At 41.2% G+C, this 14,106-nt stretch overlaps 2 protein-coding genes across 2 annotated transcripts in view; both read right to left on the bottom strand.

The window, feature by feature from the left end:
* The window catches only part of SIL1 (SIL1 nucleotide exchange factor), a 237,537-nt gene that overhangs the window by 41,440 nt on the left and 181,991 nt on the right, over positions 1-14,106 (bottom strand). The window lies entirely within an intron of this gene.
* Positions 672-1,160, bottom strand: LOC111528601 (NADH dehydrogenase [ubiquinone] 1 beta subcomplex subunit 4-like). Its single transcript, XM_023195321.1, has one exon. The coding sequence runs from the start codon at positions 1,134-1,136 to the stop codon at positions 747-749; it is 390 nt and encodes a 129-aa protein (XP_023051089.1). The 5' UTR covers positions 1,137-1,160; the 3' UTR covers positions 672-746.

Genomic DNA, 14,106 nt, shown 5'->3' with positions numbered 1-14,106 from the left:
TCAGCCTCCCAAATAGCTGGGACCACAGGTACTCACCACCATGCCTGGCCAATTTAAAAATTTTTTGTAGAGATGGGGTTTCACTGGGTTGGTCAGGCTGGTAACAGTGTATCTTGAATATCTTAGGAGATAGTTTATTTGCTTTCAATAATTGTAGAATGACTCAGGTGAAAACTTTTGGGAAAATGCTTACATTGATCCACGTTTAAAAAGGCATCTTCTAGCTTGATGAGCCCCCAACAGTTCTCTCCTTTGCAAAAGGGGAAACTGCAGCTCACTTAAGTCAAAGTTCATAGTGAGTTACAGGGCTGGAGAGGGTGGCTTTACATGAACTTTGCAGGAACACACCACTTCTGATCCTAGGACTTCTCCAACTGCACAGGAAATGCCATCTGAAGGCCATGTCTTATCCTGAAAACTCAGAGTTTCTGACTCATCTTCTTATTCTGACTGCCAGCTGGCTCTGTGGTCTTGAACAAATCACTGCAGCAGAGGCACTGAGTGGTAACAGAGGCTCCTCCGTTCAACCATTGATCACTGTCCGTGGCTAAAGCTTTGGGAAAGGCATGCATGCAACAGGGATTTCACATTAAGGGACACAGGTAGGCACCAGGGCTTGCCTCTTCCTGCCCTCTCTTCCTGGTCTGCCCAGCAAGTTCACTCCTGGTCCCTTTTTTTTTTTTTTTTTTTAATGATTAATAGACGATTTATTTAGGCAGGAATACATATAGTCATCATTGCCAGACTTAACGTGAGAGCTGAAATGTTCGATCCAATTTTCCTTCCCGGATAAGTTTTTCTTTCCTATCCCTGTCAGTTTTGATAATACAATACAGGAAGATGAGGGGCCCGATTCCAAACAGAGCTCCCATGAGTGAGTTTTTAGGAGTGGGTCTGAAATTAGGATAGACATTTGTTGTTCTTGCATAGGTCCAACGAAGCAAGGCAGGATTTTCGATGAGCCCTCGGCGGTTGGGATCGTTGTACTGAAGCAGGTACTCTCGTTTCAGCCGGGCTCTTATGGCCAACCGCTCGGCTTGCGCCCGCCGGGTTTCCGGAGATGTGCCATATTCAGCTGGGTCGAGGGTCTCGGGCAGAGCGGCCAGGCGCGACGACTTATAGTTTGAGAACGACATCTTGGCGACCCAGGGCACAACTGCCCCTGGTCCCATTTTTTACTTTGGCCTTTGCTTCTCTTTGAATCTTCGTATCCAACCCAATATGAGCATACACTTACCTAAGAGCTTTCCGTCTAGACAATGAGGATTGTGGAAAGATACTTGCTCAGAGCAGAGGCATCAGTGTGACCGCTACGAGGGAAGGTTGTTCTAGGATGCCCACAGAGATCCCAGTCTAATGCCAAACAGCAACTCTACCACAGCAGCCTTTAGTCTCAACTCCTTGCCATGACAATCTAAATGACCAGATAACCGTAGAAGGTAACCTGGGGAGGACTGCTGGGAATTGGGCAGGTGACTTTCATTCTATTTTCCAGATGCTTTCCAGCTGGCTTTTTATTTAATTTATTTATTTTGAGACAGGGTTTCATTCTGCTGCGCCAGGCTGGAGTCCAGTGGCATTATCATGGCTCACTGCAGCCTCTACCTCCCAGGTTCAAGGGATCCTCCCACTTCAGTCTCCTACCATGCCCAGATAATTTTGTTGTTTTTGTTAGAGATGGGATCTCACTATTTTGTCCAGGCTGGTCCCAAACTCCAGGGCTCAAGTGATCCTCTCACCTCAGGCTCACAAAGTGCTAGGATTAGAGGCATGAGCCACCACACAGGCCCCAGCTGGCTTTTCTTTTTTTCGTGACAGAGTCTTGCTCTGTCGCCCAGGCTGGAGCGCAGTGGTGAGATCTCGGCTCACTGCAATCTCCACCCCCTGGGTTCAAGCGATTCTCCTGCCTCAGCCTCCCAAGTAGCTGGGATTATAGGCACCCGTCACCACACTTGTCTAATTTTCGTATTTCTAGTAGAGATGGGGTTTCGCCATGTTGGCCAGGCTGGTCTCAAACTCCTGGCCTCAGGTGATCCACCTGCCTTGGCTTCCCAAAGTGCTGGGATTACAGGCGTTAGCCACCATGCCTGGCCCCCAGCTGGCTGTTTAAAACAGCCTTTATTCTTTCCTTTTTCTGGGTGCTCTGAAAAATGAAGGCTTCATGACAGGAGTCTCTATAGCCTACCGTGTCCTGCAATTGCTAGTCAGAAAGAGTAGGAAGGCCTGAGACATTCTGCTTTCTGGCATGTTGGCCAGATGCTCTGGATGGAGGCTAGGGCACCAGGGCCAGCTATAATCTTTTCCCGGCAGCCTGGCTGAAGTGGCTGTGCGACCAAGGCAACTGATTAAATGCAGAATAAAAGCTGAGAGAAAATGGGATAGAAATAAATTAGCTTTAGACCTCAAGGTTGTGTATGCAAGTGAAATGCAATGGGGGCTGGGAAGCAGCCTGAGAAGTCAGTCTTAGAGATTTTCCTGAAACAAAGGGATTATGGATTGTCCAATGCAAGGAAATCCTTCTGTTCTACAGCCACATGACAGCCTCTTTTACTCAGGGCTGTTCATTCCACATTTTGCACACATTCTGAGATAATAGGATACACTAACTCCCTAAAAAAGCCCTAAGACTCCCCCAGCAGGCCTTCTACCTAGGCAGCACAGGCTGCAAGGCAGGGCTGGTCATCATCAGGGTAGAGGGTCGATATTTCCTGCCATCCTTCAATAACTGCCCTCCCCCTATCCTTGGACAGATTCTCCCCTCTAAGTAATGAACTACTGCAACAGAAGAAGAGATGCTGGGAGAGGAAACATCTAACTGATCAGAATTTAACAAACAACTCAAAAGTGTTTGGCAGAAGGAGAGAAGAGAAGAAATACAATGGAGAAGGTTCCCCATCTATGTCCTTGTGACTTAAATATCACAGAGAACCCACCCAGAAGTGGCTTGATCCAAAAAATGGACCATAGCCGCAGAGTTTAGAAGCATGCTTACTCTGATTAAATCAGGGCTATTTCTAAAAATGCTGGTCAGAGCTCTCTTTCAGGTTTGGGCAGAAGCCTGTAGGTACTGGACTCCTGATGAGGCTCACTCCAGTCAGTGCCCACCGCACACCTTCTAATGCACACGTAGATCATGGAAGGAAAGCAAGGTGCAGAACGGATGTACTGAGTCCCATCGCAATCACTACTCGACTGTGGGTGCTAGGCTGAATGAGGGAGACCTTGCCACAAATCCCACCTGCTCCCTCTCCCCATCATTACCTATATCCTCCAGATATCCAAGTCAAAAGCTTGTGTGAGTGATGAAGAAAGACTAGGAATCCCACTCAAGACCTTCAGAGAGATGGCCCTTTCTGAGAGAGTCTGCTAGCTCTTCAAACTACAGAAAGAACATGGGCTTTAACATCGATGCTTTAGGTTTGAAGTGTAACCATCCCATAAGTTAACTGCGTGCTCTTGGGCGAGGACTCTCCTCTGTAAAGCCAAAATCCTACCCCTCACTCTGACAGTTGTTGTGAGGATTAAATAAGACAGTATATGTAAAGCTCCGGCCCCTAGGAGGCTCCTTTTCCACAGCCAGCCTTTCTCATATCCACAGCATACCTGGTGCAGGTGAGTCCAGTCCTCTCTTGGTATGCTATGCTCTTCTACATATAAGAAATACAGTCATTGGTAATTTTTCAGGTTATCTTTTCAAACATCAAAAAAATAAATAATCCTTGGGAGCTAAGCCACAAGGACACAAAGGCCTAAGAATTATATAATGGACTTTGGGGACTCAGGGGGACGGGTGGGAAGGGGTGAGGGATAAAAGACTACACACACTGGGTATAGTGTACACTACTTTGGTGACAGGTGCACCAAAATCTCAGAAATCACCACTAAAGAACTTATCCAGGCAACCAAACACCACCTGTTCCCAAAAAACTATTGAAAAAAAATTTAGAAAATAATTTTTAAAATATAAATAAATAATCTTATGCTAAACTATTCCAGAGGCAAGAGAAAAGAGGGACTTTTTCTTTTGTAACTGAAAGCTAGCTGATGTGGAAGCTGTTAGTGGTCCCCCACAATCTGTTCTCCCATTCTTCCACAGTAGCAGAATTTTTGCTGGGCAAATAAAGTATAAAGACTACATTTCTCAGCCTCCCTTGCAGGGAGGTATGGCCAAGGCACTACGTTCTAGCCAACAGATTATAAGCAGAAGCATCATTTGACAGCTTCTGGGATCCTCCTTAAGAGATTTTTAAGTGCCCTTTACCTCCTCTTCTATGTCGCTCCTTCCACCCTGCTCCCTGGAATGCAGATCTTGCCATCTGGGATGATGAGGAAAAGGCTATTCCTTAGAGATAGCATCCTAGTGTGACTCGAAGGAACTCAAGACCCAAGAGTCTACCCACAATAGACCTGCCACGCCAACCTGAGGCTGCTGAACTGAAGATGCTGTTTACATGGGAAAAAATAAGTATCTATCCTATTATGCCATTTTCTGTCACTTCCAGAAATGTGATGTCTAGGCCAAAGCCAGATGCATCCTCGTGTAATTACCTCCCATTGAATGTAGGAATATGGCATGCTTCCAACCAATGTAATAAGGCAAAGGTGATAGGATATATACGACTGTGTATGTGATTACACTACATAAGACAGTAACATCTGTTTTACTGAGAAACATTCTCCCTTGCTGACTCTGAAGAAGCAGGCTGCCATGTTGTGAGCTGCTTATGGAGATAGCCATGTGGCAAGGAACTGAGGGCAGCCTCCCGCCAGCAAGAAACTAAGGCATCTAATCTGACAACCTGTAAAGAACTGAACTCTGCCAACAACCACACCAGTTTAAAAGGAAATGCTTCCCAGTCAAGCGCCATATTAGACCCTAGCTCCAGCTGACACCTTGGACTACAGCAATGCAGAGGACCCAACAAAGTCACACTTCGACTCCTGACCTACAGAAAGTGTAATACATTAAGTGTGCATTGTTTTAAGCCACTAAGTTTGTGATAATTTGTTACACAGCAATAGATAACTAATACAATGACCAGAAACATTTATTTCAGAAATGTAAGGATGATTCACTACTAGATAATATATAAATAAATTCATCAACCTACGGAAGATATCATATTTAGTGGTAAAATATTAGAATCACTCCCTTTAAAGACAGGAAAAGGAAAAGGATGCCTATTAGTATTTCAATAAATACTGTATTAAAGGTGCTAGACATTGCAATAAGAAAGAGAAATGGAGGATAAAGACGGAAAATTATTTTTATATTGAAATGATATGATTATCTACAAATAACATCCAAGAAAAAAATGTACATAAACTATTAGAACTAATAAGACTTCAGCAAATTTGTTGGCTATAAAGTCATATACCAGCAACAAACAATTATAAAATAAAAACTTGAAAATTAACCTCTTTACAATAACAAATACTATAAGGTAATTAGGCATAACAAAAGAGATTCACTACCTATATGGAAAAAATTATGATGTTTTATTAAAAGATGTGAGACCATCTAACTGGAAAGATATATCATGTTCATGGACAGAAACACATTTTATAAATATGTTAATTCTCATAAATTAATCTATACGTTTACTGCATTCTAGCTTAAATATCCAGTGTTTTGTTGAGCCTCACAGAGCATGCCTAAAATCCATACGGAAGAGTAAAGGGCCAAAAATATCCAAGGCAATATTTAAGTTAATAAATATTAGATGTACATATTTTGGGGATACATGTAACTTTTTAATAAATTTAATTTTCGGGATACATGTACAGGACATGCAAGTTTGTTACAAAGGTAAACATGTGCCATGGTGGTTTGCTGCACCTATCAACCCATCACCTAGGTATTAAGCCCTGCATGCATTAGCTATTTATCCTGATGCTCTCCCACCTCTTGCCTCCCAGCCCACCACCCAGTGTGTGTTGTTCCTCTCCCTGTGTCCATGTGTTCTCATTGTTCAGCTCCCACTTATAAGTGAGAATATGTGGTGTTTGGTTTTCTGCTTTTGCATTAGTTTGCTGAGGATAATGGCTTCGAGCTCCATTCGTGTTCTGCAAAGGACATGATCTTGTTCCTTTTTACAGCTGCATATGTACCACATTTTCTTTATCCAGTCTATCACTGATGGGCATTTGGGTTGATTCCATGTCTTTGCTGTTGTGAACAGTGCTGTAATGAACACAGGCACAGGCATGCGTGAGATACGTGTGATATTTAATACATTCATATGATTTGTAAATATCAAATCAGTATAATTGGGATATCTATAATCTTAAATATTTGCCCTTTTTTTTTTCTTTTTTGGAGACAGAGTTTTGCTCCTGTTGCCCAGGCTGGAGTGCAATGGCACGATCTTGGCTCACCACAACCTCCGCCTCCCAGGTTCAAGCAATTCTGCCTCAGCCTCCCGAATAGCTGGGATTACAGGCATGCACCACCACGCCCAGCTAATTTTGAATTTTTAGTAGAGACAGGGTTTCTCCATGTTCGTCAGGCTGGTCTCAAACTCCTGACCTCAGGTGATCTACCCACCTTGGCCTCCCAAAGTGCTGGGATTACAGGTGTGAGCTACCACACCCCGTCTTGTCCTTTCTTTATGCTAAAAATATTCAAATTACATTCCAGTTATTTTGAAATGTATTATACAATAGATTATTGTAAACTATAGTCACCCTACTGATCTAGCAAACAATGGGGCTGTTTCTATCAAACTGTATATTTGTACATATTAACCAACCTCTCTTCATCTCCTCTTTCCCGTACTTTTCCTAGCCTCTGGTTACCACCAATCTACTCTCTCTTTATGAGATCCACATTTTTATCTACTATATGTAAGTGAGAACATGTAATATTTGTCTTTCTGTACTTGGCTTATTTCACTTAACATAATGACCTCCAATTCCACCCATGTTGCTGCATATTAAAGGATTTCTTTTATTGTGTATATGTGCCACATTTTCTTTATCCATTAATCCACTGATGGGCATTTTTGTTGATTCCATATTTCAGATATTGTGAATAGTGCTGCAATAAATATGAATATATACAGTGATTTCTTTGATATATTTATTTCCTTTCTTTTGGACACACACCCAGCAGAATTGCTGGATTATATGGTAGCGCTAATTTTAGTTTTTTGAGGAAACTTCATACAGTTTTCCATAGTGGCTGTACTACTTTGCATTCCTACCAACAGTGTACAAAGGTTCCCCTTTCTCTACATCCTCACCAGCATCCATTACTCCCTGTCTCTCTGATAAAAGCCATTTAAACTGGAGTGAGAGCTCATTGTGATTTTAATTTGCATTTATCTGATGAGTAGTGAAGCTGAGCATCTTTTCATATACCTATTGGCCACGCGTATGTCTTCTTTTGAGAAATGTCTGTTCAGATCTTTTGCTCATTTTCAATCAGATTTCTTTTGCTATTGAGTTGCTTGAGCCCCTTATATTTTGTTTATTAAACCTTTGTCAGATGGATAGTTTGCAAACATTTTATTCCATTCTGTGGGTTGTCTCTCCACTTTGTTGGTTGTTTTCTTTGCTGTGCAGAAGTTTGTTTTTTTTTTTTTTTGAGACAGTCTCACTTTGTCACCAGGCTGGAGTGCAATGATGCAGTCTCAGCTCACTGCGATCTCTACCTCCCGGGTTCAAGCAATTCTTCTGCCTCAGCCTCCTGAGTAGCTGGAACTACAGGCATGCGCCACCACACCCAGCTAATTTTTGTATTTTCAGTAGAGATGGGGTTTCACCATGTTGGCCAGGATGGTCTTGATCTCTTGACCTTGTGATCCGCCACGTTGACCTCCCAAAGTGCTGGGATTACAGGTGTGAGCCACCATGCCAGCCTGTGCAGAAGATTTTTAGCTTGATGTAATCTCTTTTGTCTATTTTTGCTTTGGTTGCCTGTGCTTTTGAGGTCTTACATAAAAAAATCTTTGCCCAGAACAACGTCCTGGAGCCTTTCCCCAATCTTTTATTTTGAGACAATTATCTTGCTCTGTCACCACAGCTGGAGTACAGCAGCACGATCACAACTCACTATAACCTTGAACTCCAGGGCTCAAGGAATCCTCCTGCCTCAGCTTCCTGAGTAGCTGAGACTACAGGAATGCACCACTGTGCCCAGCTAGTTTCATTTTTTATAGAGAAGGAGTCTCACTCTGTTGCCCAGGCTGGTATCAAACTCCTGGCCTCAAGCGATCCTCCTGTCTTGGGTTCCCCAAAAACTGGAATTACAGGTGTGAGCCGCCGCACCTGGCCCTCAATATTTATTCTAGTAGTTTCATAATTTCAGGTCTTAGAACTAAGTCTCTAACTCATTGATTTTTTTTTTTTTTTTTTTTTTTTTTTTTTTTTGCATACAGTGAGGGATAGAGGTCCAGTTTCATTCTTCTGCATATGGTTATCCTGTTTTTACAGCACCATTTACTGAAGAGACTGTCTTTTGTCCATTGGATGTTCTTGGTGCCTTTGTTAAAAATGGGTTGGCTGTAAACATGTGGATTTACATCTGGGTTCTGGGTTCTGTTCCACTGGTCTTTGTGTCGTTTTTTTTTTTTTTTTTTTTTTTTTTTTTTGCCAATGCCATGCTGATATGGTCACTACAGCTTTGCAGGTGCTTGTTTGTTTTCTTTGAAACAGAGTGCTCTGTCGCCTAGACTGGAGTGCAGTGGCATGATCTTGGTGCATGACAATCTCCACCTCCAGGGTTCAAGCAATTCTCCCACCTCAGCCTCCCAAATAGCTGGGACTACAGGCGTGCACCACCACGCCTGGCTAATTTTTGTATTTTTAGCAGAGATGGGGTTTTACCATGTTGGCCAGACTGGTCTTGAACTCCTGACCTCAAATGATCCGCCCGCCTTGGCCTCCCAAACTGCTGGGATTACAAGCATAAGCCACTGTGCCCGGCCAACTTTGTACTATATTTTGAGGTGAGGTAGTGTGACACTTCCAGCTTTGTTCTTTCTGCTGAGGATTGCTTTGGCTATTTGGGGTCTTTTGTAGTTCCATGTAAATTTTAGAATTGTTGCTTTTATTGCTCTGAAGAATTTCATTGGTATTTTGATAGGGATTGCACTGAATCTGTAAACTGCTTTGGGTAGTATTATCATTTTACCAATATTAATTAGTCCTATCCATGAGCATGGAAACTTTCCATTTTTTTATGTGTCCTGTATTAAACTGTTTTTATGCTGCTATAAAGAAATATCTGAGGCTGGGTAATTTTTACTTATTTATCTATTTATTTTGAGGCAGGGTCTAACTCTGTTACTCAGACTGGAGGGTAGTGGTGTGATCACAGCTCACTGTGGCTTCAATCTCCCCAGGCTCCAGTGATCCTCCTGAGTAGCTGGGACCACAGGCATGCACCACCACACGTGGCAAATTTTTGTATTTTCTGTAGAGATGGGGTTTTGCCATGTTGCCCACACTGGTCTCAAACTCTCAGGTTCAAGTCATCTGCCTGCATCAGCCTCCCAAAGTGCTGGGATTATAAGCGTGAGTCACCGTGCTCAGCTGAGGCTGGGTAATTTATAAAGAAAAGAGGTTTTATTTTGGCTCATGGTACTCCAAGCTGTACAGAAAGCATGGTGTTGGCATCTGATTCTGGTAAGGGCCTCAGGAAGTTTATAATCATGATATAAGGCAAAGCAGGAACAAGTGTCTCACACGGTGACAGTGGGAGAAGGGAGCAGTCCCAGACTTTTAAACAACCAGATCTCATGTGAACTAACTGAGGGAGAACTCACTTATCACCAAGGAAGTGGTGCTAAACCATTCACAAGGGATCTGCCCCCTATGATCGAATTATCTCCCACCAGGCCCTACCTCTAATACTGGGAATTATCTTTCTTTTTTGTTTTTCCCTCATGAATAAAGTAGGATGCAGAGGATTACCGTTTTTTTGTTTGTTTGTTTGTTTTTGAGACAGAGTTTTGCTCTTGTTGCCCAGGCTGGAGTGCAATGGCACGATCTCAGCTCACTGCAACCTCTGCCTCCCCGGTTCAAGTGATTCTCCTGCCTCAGCCTCCAGAGTAGCTCGGATTACAGGCGCCTGCCATCACGCCCAGCTAATTTTTGTATTTTCAGTGGAGATGGGGTTTCACTATGTTGGCCAGGCTGGTCTCAAACTCCTTGCCTCAGGTGAAATGCCCACCTTGGCCTCCCAAAATGCTGGGATTACAGGCGTGAGCCACTGGCCCGGCCGAGGACTACCTTTCAATGTGAGATTTGGAGGGGACAAATATCCACACTATATCATATCCAATTCAAGTTTTTCCATCAGTGTTTTACAGTTTTCCTTTTATAGATCTTTCACTTCTTTTGTTAAATTGATTCCTAGGTATTCTTCGTAGCTGCTATAAATGGAAGTGCTTTCTTCTTTTCCAGATTGTTCACTGTCAGCATATAGAAAGGCTATTGGCTGGAAACGATGGCCAAGCCTGTAATCTCAAAGCTTTGGGAGGCCAAGGCACGTTGCCCAGGATGGTCTTAAACTCTTGACCTCGAGCAATCCTCAAGGAGTTCAAGACCATTCTGGGCAACATAGTGAGACCCTATCTGTGTAAAAAAATGAAAATATTAGCCAGGCATGGTAGAGCACACCTGCAGTCCTAGCTACTGAGGCAGAGGCAGGAGGATTGTTTCAGCCCTGAGGTTATATAGGGAGCTATGACTGCGCCATTGCACTCCAGCATGGGCAATAGAGACCCTGTCTCTAAAATAATAATAAAGAATAAATGCTACTGGTTACTGTATGTTGATTTTATATACTGCCACTTTACTGAAATCATTTATCAGTTCTAACAGTTTTTTTTGGTGGAGTCTTTAGGTTTTTCTAAGTAGAAGATCACGTTGTTTGGAAGGCTAAGGTGGGAAGATTGCTTGAGCCCAGCAGGTCAAGACTGTAGTGCACCATGATTGCACCACAGCACTCCAGCCTGGGTGACAGAGTGAGTCTCAGAAAAAGAAAAAAGTTCACATTGTCTAAACTGTTTCTTCCTTTCCAATTTGGGTGGCCTTTATTTTTCTCTCTTGCCTAATTGCTCTGGCCAGGACTTTCAGTATTCTGTTGAATAAAAGTGATGTAAGTAGGCATCTTTGTCTTCTTCCTGATCTTGCAGGAAAAGTTTTCCATTTTGCCCTGTTCAGTACAATGTTAGCTATGGCTCTGTCATACATGGCCTTTATTATTATGAGGCATGTTCCTTCTATAGCCAGTTTGTATCTTTATCACAAAGGGATGTTAAATTTCACTGACTGCTTTTTCAGCATCCGTTGAAATGCTCATATGGTTTTTGTTCTTGATTCTGTTAATGTGACATATCATGTTTATTGATTTGCACATGTTGAACCATCCTTGCATCCCTGATCCAAGGCAATTTTAAATATGAATAAGGATGAAGGTTTTGTTCTACTTGATGTCAAAACATATAAAGCTACAGTAATTAAAATAATATGAGATTGGTGCCAGGATAGAAAAAGAGAACAATGGAGCAGAATACAAACCAATACAAATAAGATAATTCAGTGTATAGTAGAGAAACCATTATATTTCACTGGGGAGAAGATACACTCTTCAGTACATAATGCCAGAACAACTAGTTGGCCACATGATACAAACTAAAATTAAATCTATATCTCACAGCATACATAAAAATAAATATTAAAATAAAAACCCATCAAAACTTTATACTCTCAGAAGTTAATATAGGCAAATATCTCTACACCTCAAGGAAAGACTTCTTAAAACACACAGAGCATAAACTTCAAGAAAAAGATGGATAATTCTGACTTTCTAAAAATACTTTAAAATGTCTGTAACAAATGCAACATAAGCAATGTGAAATGACCGGCCACACACAAGATTATATTTGCTATGCATATAATTGAAAAAAGACAGTATTCAGACTATATATAATTCATGAAAATACATATAAAATATATAAGTACCCAATATATATAAATGCCAACTAAAAAATAAACAAAAGACTCTATGGGAAAAAACAGGCAAAAGATATTAAGAGGCAATTTAAAAAGATGGTTGTATTGAAAACACAAAAACATATGTAATCCAAACCAAAAAATCTGTATAGTATAATTCCAATTGTGTGTTTGTCGGGGCGGGGGGGAATACTCAATTTATATAGTAGTCAGGAAAGAGTAAATTCAAAAGAAGAATGACATACTATACCATACCCACAAATTGGCAAAAAATAGAAACTCTTAATACGAAACATTGACAAGGATATGGAGAAATAGGAACCCTCAAACACAGTATGAGTTTTTTGAAACACAGTGGTTTATTTCCACTAGCAACCACTTTGGAAAACAATTTGGCATTATCTAGTGGTACTGAAAGTGTGCATCTGACCTAGCAATTCTACTTTAATGCATATATCCTAGGGACATACTTGCATATGTAACCAACATTGTGTGTAATAGCAAAAAATTGATTTTTTTAGATTTTTTTTAGATTGATTGGCATCAATCTAAATGTTCCTTAACAAAGGTTTTCAAATAGTGGGATGCTAAGCAGAAAATGTACACAAGAGCTACATGTAACAACATAGACAACTACTAAAACAGTTTGTGTGTGTGTGTGTATGCAGGAGGGGGGATACAGTGAAGACAGATATATATGACAAACTATAAAGAATAGATATAAATAGGCCAGGAGTGATGGCTCATGGCTGTAATCCTAGGACTTTAGTAGGCTAAGGCAGGCCCATTACTTGAGCTCAGGAGTTTGAGACGAGCCTGGGCAACATGGTGAAACCCTGTCTCTACAACAAATATAAAAATTACCCAGGTGTGGTGGCACTCACCTGTAGTCCCAGCTACCTGGGGGACTGGGGCAAGAGGACTGCTTGAACCCAGGAAGTCGGGCTGCAGTGAACAGAGATTGTGCCACTGCATTCCAGCCTGGGTAACAAAAGTGAGAACCGCCTCAAAAAAAACAAAAAAGATATGATGCACACCAAATTCAGAACAGTGGTTACCTCTGGGGGAGAACAAAGGGAAATACAAAGGATCATGAAAGGGTCATCAATGATATCTAATATCTTATTTCTTTAAAAAATCTGAAGCAAATATAACAAATTTTAGTTTATTAAATCTGGGTAGTGAGCATAAGATTTTCTGGACTCTTCTTTGAAATATTTCATATTTTTGAAATAATATGAAGAAAAAATACTTATTGCAGAAAAGGCTTTACTAAGTATCTCATAAAAAGCAGAAACCATAAAATAATAAGTATCCATTTCTTCTAAATAAATATTTTAAACTTCCATATAGAAAAGTATCATAAATAGGGATGAAGAGAAATACACATTTGGGAAAATATTTGCAAAACAGAAGGTTAATCCCTGAAACATAAAGAGCTCTATTGTTTTCAACAATGTCCTAGGGCACAAATTGCTCCACAAATGAATCAAATCAACTTTGCCCCCTTTGAAGGAACAGTTGCTGAGGTCCCCGTTTGATATTTCTTCTGTTATGTTTCCCAGGCTGGTCTTGAGTTCCTGGCCTCAAGCGATCCTTCCACCTCAGCCTCAGGAAGTGCTGAGATTACAGGTGTGATTGAGTCATTGTACCTGGCCTCTGTTTTTATAACCCAATCTTTCTGTGGTTTCACTATGTTACCAGAAATGGATTATCTTCTGAATCATTGTGCATGGGATTCAGTGGATTTCCTGAATCAGAATTCACGTCTTTCATCAATTTAAAGAGGTTTAGAAAAGTATCAGCCAAACCTCTTTAAATATGGCCTATCTCATACATATTCTCTTTATTCTTCTGAAATTCATGTGAGACCTTTATATTCAAATCTTCACATCTCTTAACCTCTTTTTTATTTTTCAGTCTATGCTGCACTTTAGGTAATTTCTTCAATTCTATACTCTAGTTTACTTAATTACTCTTCAGCTGTGTCTGACCAGCTATTTACCTTGTCTACTGAATTCCTAACTGCAATTAGATTTTCAACTTCAAGAAGTTCTATTTTGTGAATCAGCCTAACTGTTCATTAACGGATGAATGAAGAAAATGTGATATACATAAACAATGGAATATTATTCAGCCAGA

This window comes from Piliocolobus tephrosceles, chromosome 4 (genome assembly GCF_002776525.5).
Source record: "Piliocolobus tephrosceles isolate RC106 chromosome 4, ASM277652v3, whole genome shotgun sequence".
In the NCBI taxonomy this organism is placed as follows: Eukaryota; Metazoa; Chordata; class Mammalia; order Primates; family Cercopithecidae; genus Piliocolobus; species Piliocolobus tephrosceles.
The sequence above is the reverse complement of the archived record's forward strand: the minus strand, read 5'-3'. Positions and strand labels throughout refer to the sequence as shown.